Below are 12,585 nucleotides of genomic sequence, written 5' to 3'. Positions count from 1 at the left end.
ATGGATTGATTCGGTGACTGGGGTAATCAGGATGGGTGTGTCAGAGGCAGTGCGGTTGGCGCAGGATAGAGCAGGGTTTAGGGCTGTTGTGCATACTCGACGGCACATAACAACAACAACAACACAAAACAAAGTCAAAACAAAGCAATCTAGCCAAAATGGCTTTACAATTCAATTCTACCAAACTTTCAGAGACCTATCACCAGTTCTACTTAAATATTAAAAAAAAAATAAAAATAGAAAAAGGAACACTCCCAGAGTTATTTTATGAAGTAAGCATAACCCTTATAAAAAAACCAGGCAAAAATATTACAAAAAAGGAAAACTACAGATGACTATCTCTCTGAGTACTGATGCAAAAATCCTTACAAAATGCATGCCAATAGTGTATAAAACAGTACATAAAAAATAACTCATCATGACCAAGTGGAATTCATAACAGGTATGGGTCATATTCAACATAAGAAAAGCAATCAATATAATTCACATTAACAAAGTGAAAAACAAGAACTACATGATTCTATCAACTGACACAGAAAAGGACATTGACAAAATCCAACACCCCTTCCTGATTAAAACACTCAACAAAATAGAAACAGAAGATAATTTCCTCAACACAGTGAGAAGAAAATATGCAAGACCAAATGTAACATATTCTCAACCAGACCAGACAATCACCATTACTGTGCAATATTGTATTTGGAAGTACTTGCTAGGGCAATAAGAAAAAAGAAGAAAATAAAAGAGAGGCATCCAGATCAGCAAATAAGTGGTAAAACTGTTGTTATATTCAGATATTATGAAAATGTACACTGTGACATTAAGCCAAAGGTACCTTTTTTTTTAGACATTACCTTAGCCCCCTGCTGATCTACACCTTAATATCACACACGTTCTTCCAAGCTATCAACAGCTGTGGGACTAGGATGAGAGAACAAGTGCTTTCCACACTAGGCAACAAGACTTAAGGAAGACTGGAGCAAGACCCTGGTGGCAAGACCCTGGTGATAGTGGTTGAAGATTATGGCTTTGCTGTGGCAAAGTGTAACATGAGGGGCCCTGAGATAAAAGCCATAGTTAAAGGCTTAGCTGTATTTCTTGGCTAATTAAGGAGAAGCTGCCTGCTCTGAGGAAAACCTCCCTGGATGACTGAGGAAACTAGAAGCCAACTACAAATTGAGTCAACAATGAATAAACAAACCTCTTGCTACTGTTTTGGCTCTAAGGCACTATGGCACCAGGCTACAGCCTCTTTATCTGCTTTCTATTCCAGAGTGGTGAGAGGCTGTGTAATTCTCACTCCCTCTCGCCCTTTCAGAAAGATGCTTACAGCCCTGTGCTCCCAAGTCCTGTTTACTACTCTTTAGACATACCCAGAAAAACCCAAATACTCAACAAAAAAACTGTTAGACCAATTTAGTAAAGTGGCAGGATATAAAAACAATATACAAAAATCAGTGGGATTCCTCTATAGTAACAAAGAAAACATGAGAAAAAAGCAAATACCATTTATAACAGCCAACTACAAATTGAGATACTCGGGAATAAGCCTAACTAGAAACACAGAAGACCTCTATAAGGAAAACTACAAAACATTACTACCAGAAATAATGATCAAAATGGAAAAATACTGCCTGATCAACGATAGGACTATTCAGCATAGTAAAAAGAATGCTATCAAAAGCAATCTACATGTTTAATGCAATCCCAGTAGGATCCAGCTCGTTTTACAAAGAGATAGAAAAGGTTATTAACACATTTATTTACAAAAGAAAGACACCTGAACAAAGCAAAGGATTTCTGAAAAACAAAAATAAAGGGAGAGGCGTAGCACCTCCTGATCTCAAAATCTACTACACAGTGGTAATAATCAAAAAAGCATGATTCTGGTACAATGACAGACAGACCAATGGCATAGAATCTAGAACCTAGAAAATATCCCATCTACAAAAACGGTTGGAGCAATATGTCAATAGAGTACTGCCAGATGTGCAGGCTGGATTTAGAAGAGGTCATGATACTAGGGATATTATAGCTAATGTTAGATGTATCTTGGCAAAAAGCAAAGAATACCAAAGGAATGTCTATCTGTGCTTCATAGACTATGCAAAGGCTTTTGACTATGTGGATCACAACAAGCTATGGCTGACTCTAAGAAGAATGGGAGTCCCAGATCATTTGATTGTGCTTATGGGAAACCTATACTTGGACCAAGAGACAGTCGTCAGAACAGAGCAAGGAGACACTACATGGTTCAAAATAAAGAAGGGGGTTCATCAGGGATGTATTTTGTCTCCATACTTTTTCAATCTATATGCAGAACAGATCATCCGAGATGCTGGGCTGTATAAGGAAGAATGTGGCATCAGGATTGGTGGAAGAGTCATCAACAACCTGTGTTATGTAGATGCCACAACCCTGCTTGCTGAAACTGAGGAGGACCTGAAGCACTTGCTGCAGAAGGTCAAGGACTGCAGCCTTCAATAGGGATCATCAGTATGGCAGCATTAGTATGGACGGTGGAGATTGAGATAGTTAACAGTTTTCGTTTACTTGGCTCCACAGTCAATACTCTTGGTAACAGTAGCCAGGAAATCAAGAGAATTCAGCTGTGAGTGACCCTCTCAAGAGTACTGAAGAGCGATGATGTCAAGCTAGAGACTAAGTTGCTCCTGTTCTAGGCTATAGTCTTCGAATTACATGCTATCCATCAGAGAGTTGGACAGTAACTAGGGATGATAAAGATAATTGATGCCTTTGAGCTGCTATGCTGGAGAAGAGTTGAATGGGCTGCTAGGAGAACCAACAGGTTTGTCCTGGAGAGGGTGAAGCCAGAATACTCATTGGAGTCAATGATTCTGAAGCTTTGTCTGACGTACTTTGGGCATGTTGCAAGGAGGTACTGGTCCTTGGAGGGACTGGTCCTTGGAGAGGGACATCATGTTTGGGAGAGTGGAGGGAGAGCTCAAGAGAGAAAGACCCTCGATGACATGGATCGATTCTGTAATTGGGGTGGTGGAAATGAATGTGTCAGAGACAGTAAGGTAAGCACAGGATAGAGCAGCATTTAGGGCTCTTTACATAGGTTTACTATTAGTCGCAAGCAACTCAACGGCACATAACAGCAACGACAAAACAATCTATGGTCGACTGATATTCAACAATGAAACAAAACTACCAAATGGAGAAATTACAACCTCCTCAACAAATGGTACTGGCAAAACTGGACTTCTACACCTAGAAAGTAGAAGCAGGATTCATATCTCACACCATACACAAAAACCAACTCAAGGTGGATCAGAGATCTAGTGGTAAACCCTACAGTAATACAAATCATGAGAGACAAAATGAGACCAAACTGAGAAGACCAAGCCAATGGTATAAGTAGGCTGGCAAATATAGTCAGAAATGAAAAGCCAGGAGAAGATAACATCAATGAATGGGACCTTCTAAAGATTAATCTCTGTGTACATCAAAACTTTTTCCAGTCAGATGAAAAGAAATTCTATAGACTGGAGAAAAATATTTAGCAATGCTGTCTCAGACAGGAATCTCATAACAAAAGTTTACAGAACACTACAGGACCTCCAAAAGAAAAAGACTGATAACACAATCACAAAATATGCAAAAGGCATGAAAATACTTTTCACAGAGGAAAATATTCAGATGGCCAACAAACACGTGAAGAAACACTCAAAATCACTGACAATCAGACAGATGTAAATCAAACTACAATGAGATACCATCTCAACACAGTAGCAGTAGCAAAGTTTAACATAAACACAGCAAACAATAAATGTTAGAAAGGATGTGGAAAGATAAGAGCACTCACACACTCTTGGTGGGATTGTAAAATGGTACAACCAGTCTGGAAGACAGCTTGTTGGTTCCTCAAATGGATGAACATACAAATCCCATATGGCCCATCTATTCCACTGCTAGGAATATAATATACCCTGAGGAAAATGGAAGTAAGACACAAATGGAGGTATTTTTTACACCAATGTTCATAGCAGTAATATTCACAATAGCAAGAAATCAGAAATAATCCAAATGCTTATCAACCAAAAAACGGATTGAAAAATTGGGGTATGTTCATACAACAGTATACTTAGCAGCACTGAGGAACAAATATTTCTTAAATATTGTATAACATAGGACATTTTGGAGAAAGTTATTCTGAGTGAACTAATTCTGACCCATATGGACAAATACTGCATAAGATCATTATTGTAAAAGTAGGAAAATGACTAGTAAAATGTGTATAAATATATCCAGAAAGTGACAGAGGATTGAAAAAGAAGAAAAAGTGGAAATCTGTGGGATAGCAGAGTTTAGTGGGTGGACGAGGTGAAGAAAGAGGAAAGATTCAATAAGGACTCAGAAGACTAATAATAGGCATAGATTAATAGTAATTAATTATATTAAATACAATGTATATGAATGATTATATGAAACACAATGTAAATGAAAAATTGTATAAACAATGTACTTGAATGAAACACAAAGTAAACAAATATACGTATGCAAGCCAATAAAATATTTTTTTAAAATCCTCTTTCTCTTACTTTCTCTTATTTCTATTGTAATATCATCCATATCATTCTTTATTTTAGTTCTTTACATTTTCTCATTATTGTCATTTTGATCAATGGTTTATCAATTTTATTGATCCTTTCAAAGAATTGACTCTTAATCTTGTGAACTTTTATCCATTTTTTATTTGTTTTATTTCCACTCTGGTCTTTATTCTGGAAGCTATTCTCTTCTTCTGTTACTCATTTTCCATTTGTTCAAGTTGTCAGGTAAATTATCAGTTACAGAAATTTCTTATTTTTTAATGTGTGCATCTGCTGCTATGAATTTTCCTCTAAGCACTGTTTTAGCTGTTACCCAAAGGTTTGGCTATATTGTGTTTTTCTTTTCATGGAATTCTAAGAATTTCTAAATTTCCTTTTAAGTGAGCTCTGGTAGTCTAGTGGCAAGAAGCTGCATTGCAATCCTGAAGGCACATGGTCCAAATCCACTAGCTATTCCACAGGAGAAGGATGAGCAATCTCTTCCCAAGAAATTAACTGTTTCTGAAAACCTACAGGCAGGTCAGTTATGGGTCAATTCTGACTCTACAGTACACAACAACTACTCAAAAACTATTAAGTTAGATATTATTGATTCTTCATATTTATTTTTTTTTTCTTGTCCTTTCTGTGACTAATTTCTAGTTTTAGAGTGTCATTGAAAAATCTTTGTGCTATTCTGTTTTTAAGTTATGGAATAAGGCTTGCTTCATGGCCTAAAATATGGGATGTCCTGGAGAATTATACCTCTTTGCATGCACAGATTGATGGTGAGTGACTCAATGAATTTTAGTGCATGTGCAACTGCCTGAGTAGAAAATGCAGCTGAACAAGTGTTGGATACAGGCACTAGAACATCCTGCTTATCATTTGGCAGAGGCACAGGTGATAATTTTTTCCACTATGGTTTGTCTAAAATTGACACTACCCCAATGTGTCTGGCTTGGAATAAACAGCTAGAATTGTTGCTACATATCTTTCCCCCACAACCCATCCACTACCCCAATTCTTCTCTCTGATTCTGCCACTCATAACCCACCACTATGCTAGGGACTCACCTTACATTATCCAATCTCATGTGTGAGTTTCATCCTGGATCCTTGTATGTTTATTGTCTATCAGATCTCAATATGGTATGTACACACAGCTAAAGCAGATCACAAATTTCGCCATTTTTCACTATCATTAATCACAGTGCTCACGTATAATAATATTGAGTCTTCTCTTTTTCTTGGTTCTAGTCTTGGTTCTGGGCCTGTCTCTGACTATCATAGTGGGTGGAAATAGAATAATGTCTATATCTGGGTGGCAACAATGCTTATGTTCCTAATAAAAGTTAGTGAGATCAGCAGAAGGCAGCATTAAAAGAAGCATACAATGAACTCACCAGTGACTGTGTAAAGAGCTGTGATAGCTAAAAGGATAAAGATTGCCAGGTAAAGGTCCAATCCCAAGGCCAGCTTGATGAATATGGCTCCAGAAAATATGTTACCCTGAAAAGAAACAGTTGTGATGGAAAAGAAATAGTTTACAGCTCTGATTTCTCTGGTTCAATGTCCACACTCTTCTCCTATCTGACTTCAATTCACAGTGATAACTTATTTAGCATCTCAATTTGTGATCTTTACTCTCTCTGTTCCATGTCCTCACAGCACATAGTTTATTGCTCATTTAAGACATTAATTAAATAAGGTGGTGTGTTCTGCACTTTTCTCAGTGGCAAGAACTTAGCATATTTATAAGAACACTCTTCACTGTGACAAAAAGGTTTTTTCCACATATTTTTAAAGCAAATATTCTTGTTTCCTAGTGAAGATTTTCACAATTACGTCCGTTTATCATACTTCTGGTACAATCATATTTGAGATTGTTTCAGAGAATGAATCCAATAATGATTTGATCTGTGTTCTGATAAAACTTAAGCTGTTTGTTAGTAGCTACATTTTCCTTGAGTTCTTGAAGAAATTCATCCCACCCCATTGTACTCCCCAAAACTATCTATAAGGTATTTTTGTTGTTTCAGTCATCTGAGTGATATAAGGCTTGCTGTTATTACACTATCAAGTCAACTATAGTTTATACAAACTCTATGAACAGCAGATCCTATCTATCATACACCATCTTCACAAGTTCCAATATGATCGAGCCCATTATTATCATCACTGTGACAATCCTTCTTGTTGAGGTTCACCTTCTCTTTCTCTGACCCTCCACCTTTCCTAGTTTTATGTCTTTTTCAATATCATTGCTATCAAACAAATCTTGCTGAAGATTATTTTTAATTGGCTTTGACAGTAAACTGACAGAAACTACAAGAAATTCAAGCTGGATTCAGAAGTAAGATTCAGAACTTATTCAAACAAGCAAAGCACTTCTGAAAAACAAAAATGAAGTGGGAGGTGTAACACCTCTTAATCTGAAACTGTATTACAGTCATAATAACTAAAACAGCATGGTACTGGTACAATGACAGACACACAGACCAGTGGAACAGAATTGAGAACCCAGTAATCAACCCATCTACTTATCATCAATTGATATTTAAGAAGGAAACAAAATCAACCAAATAGGGGAAGTGATAGCCTCTTTAACAAATTTGTTCCCATTCCAAAGAAAAGTGATCCAACAGAGTATGGAAATTATTAAACAATATCATTAATATTACATGCAAGCAAGATTCTGCTGCAGATTACCCGAAAACAACTGGAATAGCACAGCAACAGAGGACTGCCAGAAGTGCAGAAGGGGTTATAGTACTAGGAATATTGTAGTTAATGTTAGATGGATCTTGGCTGAAAGCAGGGAATACCAGAGGAATGTCTATCTGTGTTTCATTGATGATACAAAGGTGTTTGACTGCAAACTGTGCCTAACTCTGAGAAAAATGTGAATCCCAGAACACTTGATCACGCTAATGTGAAACCTATACTTGCACCAGGAGGCAGTCATCAGAACAGAGTAAGGAAACACTGTATGTTTCAAAATTGGGAAGGATGTATGCCAGGGATGTGTCCTATCTCCATACCTTTAAATATATATGCAGAACAAATTATCTGGGAGGCTGGGTTGTATGAGGAGAACTGTGGCATCAGGATTGGAGGAAGATTCATCAACAATCTGCCTTACACAGATGACACAACCCTGCTTGCTGAAACTGAGGGGGACCTGAAGTGCTTGCCGTAGAGGGTCAAGTATTGCAGCCTCCAATATGGATTGAGGCTCAATATCAAGAAAACAAAGATTCTCACCACTGGGCCAATTGGCAGCATCATGATAGATGGTAAAGAGATTGAGATTGTTCACAGACTTAGCTTGCTTGGCTCCACCATCAACACTCTTGGCACCAGGAGATTGGCTTTAAAAGATATATCGTGATGGGACACTCTGCTGTCATAGACCTCTCCAAAGTACTGAAGAGCAATGAGGTCACTCTGGACACTAAGATGTGCCTGATACAGGCCATGGTCTTTGCAATTTTATGCATCAGAGAGCTGGACAATGACTAGGGATGATAGAAGGAGAATTGATGCCTTTGAGCTGTGGTGTTGGAGAAGAGTATTGAATATACCATGGACTGCTAAGAAAATGAACAGATCATCCTGGATAGGGTTAAACCAGGCTGCTCCTTGGAGGCAAGGATTCTGAAGCTTTGTCTGCCATACTTTTGACATGTTGAAAGGAGGGACTAGTCCTTGGAGAGGGACATCATGCTTGGGAGGGTGGAGGGAAAGTGCAGGAGAGGAAGGCCCTCTATGAGTTGGATTGATTCAGTAACTGGGGTAATAAAGGTAGGTGTGCTGGAAACAGTGAGATTGGTACAAGATAGAGCAGGGGTTAGGGCTGTTGTGCATAGGGTCATTATGTGTCACAGGCTACTCAAGTGCACATAACGACAACTTCCAGAAGCAGGATCCACATGCCACACCATACACAAAAAACAACTCAAGGTGCATCAGAAACCTGAGAGTAAAGCTCAAAACCCTAAAGATCAAAAGAGATAAAATGAGGCCAAACATAGAAGGCCTGTTGTTGTTGTTATGTGCCTCAAGTTGCCTGCGACTCATAGCAACCCCATGTACAACAGCCTTAAACTCTGCTCTATCCTGTGCTGATCTTGTTGTCTCTGATACCACTAGGTATCCCCTAGTCACTGAGTTAATCCATCTCATTCAGAGTCTCCCTCTCTTGCACTGTCCCTCCATCCTCCCAAGCATGACGTCTCTCTCCTAGAACTGATCCCGCCTTGCAACATGTCCAAAGTATGTCAGATAAAGCTTCAGAATCCTTGCCTCCAAGATGCAGCCTGGCTTCACACTCTCTAGGATGAACTTGTTTGTTTTCTTAGCAGTCCATGGTATATTCAACACTCTTCTTCAGCACCATAGCTCAAATGCTTCAATTCTCCTTCTATCATCCCTAGATATTGTCCAACTTTCCAAGTAATTGTAAAGACCAAGGCCTGTATCAGGTGCACTTTAGTCTCCAGACTGACTTCATAGCTCTTCAATACTTTGGAGAGGTCTCTGACAGCAGATTTTCCCCAATGCAATTCATCTTTTCATTTTCTGGCTGCTGGTGCCAAGAGTGTTGATTGTAGAGCCAAGCAAACTGAAGCTGTAAATTACCCTATGGTAAAAAAAAAAAAAGGAAAAAGGAAAAAAGCAAAGCTGAAAAATATAGCTAGAAATATAAAAAAAGAGAAGATAACTTCAATTAATGGACTTTCTACAAATCAAGTCCTTGTATGCATTAAAAAACTTTTCCTAACACTGGACCAATTGGCAGCATCAGGATGGATGGTGAAGAGAATGAGATTGTTCACAGCTTTAGTTTGCTTGGCTCCACAGTCAACACTCTTAGCACCAGCAGCCAAGAAATTAAAAGACATATTGCCATGGGAAAGTCTGCGGTTAGGGACCTCTCCAAAGTACTGAAAAGCAGTGGTGTCTCTCTGGAGACTAAGGTGTGCCTGATACAGGCCATGGTTTTTGCTATCACTTGCTATGCATCAGAGAGTTGGACAGTGACCAAGGAGGATAGAAGGAGAATTGATGCCTTTGAGCTGTTGTGCTGGAGAAGAGTATTGAGGGTACCATGGGCTTCTAGGAAAACAAATAGATTCATCCTGGAAAGGGTTAAACCAGGCGGCTCCCTGTAGGCAAGGATTCTGAGGCTCCGTCTAACATACTTTGGACATGTTGTAAGGAGGGACCAGTCCTCGGAGAGGAAAATCATGTTTCTTAGGGTAAAGCAACAGCGCAGGAGAGGAAGGCCCTTTATGAGGTGGATTAATTCAGTGACTGGGGTAATCGGGATAGGTGTATTGGAGACAGTGCAATTGGCACAGGACAGAGCAGAGTTTAGGGCTGTTGTACATAGGGTCACTATGAGTCGCAAACGACTCAACAGCACATAACAACAACAACAAGAAGGATGAAAAGAAAGCCTACTGTCTGGGGAAAAAAATTGACAATTTCATCTTAGACAAGGGTGTTACAATGAAAGTTTACAAAATACTACAGGGCCCCCACAAAAAAAAAGACTGATAACCCAATTACAAAATCGGCAAAAGACATGGAAAGACTTTTCACAAAGTAAGACGTTTGGATGGCCAACAAATACTTGAAGATTGCTCAAAATCACTGGCATAAGAGAGATGCAAATAAAAAAACCACAATGAGATGCCACCCCACTCCAGTTGCAGTGGCAAAGTTTACAAGGCCAAGTTTATAGCAAGCAATAAATGTTGGAGATGTTATGATGAGATTAGAACTCTCATTCACTGCTGGGCACACTGGAAAATTGAAAAACTACTCTGCAAGGCAGTTTGGTGTTTCCTCAAAAAGCTGAATACAGACATTCCATATGACCCAGCTATTTAAGTGTGAATATTTGTACACATATGATCCTAGCAGTATTATTCACATTAGCAAGAAAATGGAACCAACTCAAATGTCCATCAACCAAAAAATAGATTGAGAAATTGTGGTACATTCCCATGATAGAATACTATGCAACACTCAGCAACAATGATGTTGAAAAATACTATACAACATGGAAGAAGCTGGAGAGCATTATGCTGAGGGAATGAATTCAGTTTCATAAAGACAAATACTGCATAAGTCCATTATTGTAAAAATATATATATAACTAGCAAGATGTGTTCAGAAGTCCAAAAAGAGTAGGGGGCTGAGGATTAAGATGAAGATGAGGATGAAGGATGAAGATGGAAGGAAATTATGGGGCAGGGTTGCAGAGTTTTGTGGGTGCAGAGAGAGGTGGAAGGAATTAGGAAAGATCTAGTGGGGACTTGAAAAGACTGATAATAGAGGACATATATCAATGGTGATTAATTTTATAAAACACACTGTATGTGAATGATGATATTAAATGCAATATGAATGAATGGATGAATGTGTGAAGTAAAATGTATACAAATTTTGTACACAAACCAGTAAAAAATAAAAATACTTTTTTTAAAAAGAGCAAGATGAGCAGAAGATTTGAAATAGCAGCTACAGAAGACAAAGCAAAAAATTATAATGCAATATGAAAAAGTCAGAGAATTTAAAAAGTAACTCATTTAGCATTTCTCAAGCTGAATGAACTGAAAAGCAAATTCAATCCTCAAGTTGCAATACAGAGAGACTCTACGAGGAAAAATCTTAAATTATTCAGGAAGCATCAAAAGAAGGTGGAGGAAATACTTGGGATTGGTACAAAAAAGAATTGGTCAACACTGAAACGTTTCCAGAAGTGTTCATAATAAAATGTAAGTAGTGGTGAAGTAAGAAATACAAGCTGCACTGAAAACATTGGCAAAAAATGAGGTCCCATGACTCAATAGGATATCAACTGATATGTTTCAGGTAACAGATGCCGTGCTGGACATGGTCACCAGTCTGAGCCAGAAATTTGGAAGCCAGCTTCTTGGCCAACTGACAGAAAGATTCATATTTGTTCCCATTTCTGAGGAAGACAATAAATAGAATGTAAAAATTATCAAACATATAATAGTACTTGTTGTTAGGTTCCATCGAGTCAGAACCGAACCATAGCAGATTGGATTAAAAAACAAATCCATCAATATGTTTTCTACAAGAGACACATCTGAAAAATGAACATAAAGAAAGACTAAACATAAAAGGATGGGAAAATATATACCAAGCAAATGGTAACCAAAAAAGAAAAAAGCAGGAGTAGCGATACTAATCTCTGATAAAATAAATTTCCATGCGAAAACCATCACAAAGGACAAAGAGTCAAAGGGTCAAGAGAACAAGAGGACATAACAATATTGAATATCTATGCACCAAATGAAAGATCTGCAAAATATATAAAACAAACATTAACAAAACTGAAAAAGTAAATAGACAACACTACTAAAGTACTTGGAGACTTCAATACACCACTCTCAAGAAAAGACAGAATTACCAGAAAGAATCTCAACAAAGACATTCAAGAATTAAACCACACAATAAACCTTCTCGATCTCATAGATATTTATAGGCTAATGCACCCCAAAAAAGCACAGTATACCTTCTTTTCCAATGTGTATGGAACATTCTCCAGAATAGATCACTTTCTAGGTCACAAGGCAAGCATCAACAAATTCAAAAACATAGAAATTATACAAAGTATCTTCTCAGACCACAACTCCACAAAATTAGAAATTAATAACAAGAGGACAAAGGAGAAAACACCATACATCTGGAAGCTGAACAACAATTTGCTTGAATATGACTGGGTACTAGAAGAAATAAAAAAATTAAATTAAAAAGTTTCTTGAAACAAATGACAAAGAAAACACCACTTACCAAAACCTCTGGGAAACAGCAAAAGCAGTAAGCAGAGGCCAATTTATAGCAATAAGCAAACACATTAAAAGGCAGGAAAAAAATGACCATTGACTCTCTAACCCAACATCTCCAACAAGTTGAAAAAGAACAGCAAGAAAACCTGACACTCTCTAAAAAAACTGAAATTATAAAAATTAGGGCAGATTAAA

The 12,585-nt window shown here is 37.9% G+C and overlaps 1 protein-coding gene across 1 annotated transcript in view; it reads right to left on the bottom strand.

Moving 5' to 3' along the window:
- LOC102865441 (low affinity sodium-glucose cotransporter-like) overlaps positions 1 to 12,585 on the bottom strand; it is a 95,914-nt gene that overhangs the window by 65,877 nt on the left and 17,452 nt on the right. The window contains exon 6 of the mRNA XM_006894820.1: positions 5,965 to 6,070. Coding sequence (XP_006894882.1) covers positions 5,965 to 6,070 — 106 coding nt within the window. The remainder of the gene's footprint in view (positions 1 to 5,964; positions 6,071 to 12,585) is intronic.

This window comes from Elephantulus edwardii, unplaced genomic scaffold (genome assembly GCF_000299155.1).
Source record: "Elephantulus edwardii isolate Elephantulus edwardi_28Jun2011 unplaced genomic scaffold, EleEdw1.0 scaffold00151, whole genome shotgun sequence".
NCBI lineage: Eukaryota > Metazoa > Chordata > Mammalia > Macroscelidea > Macroscelididae > Elephantulus > Elephantulus edwardii.
Note: the sequence above shows the minus strand (reverse complement) of the source record. Positions and strands in the feature narration are given on the sequence as shown.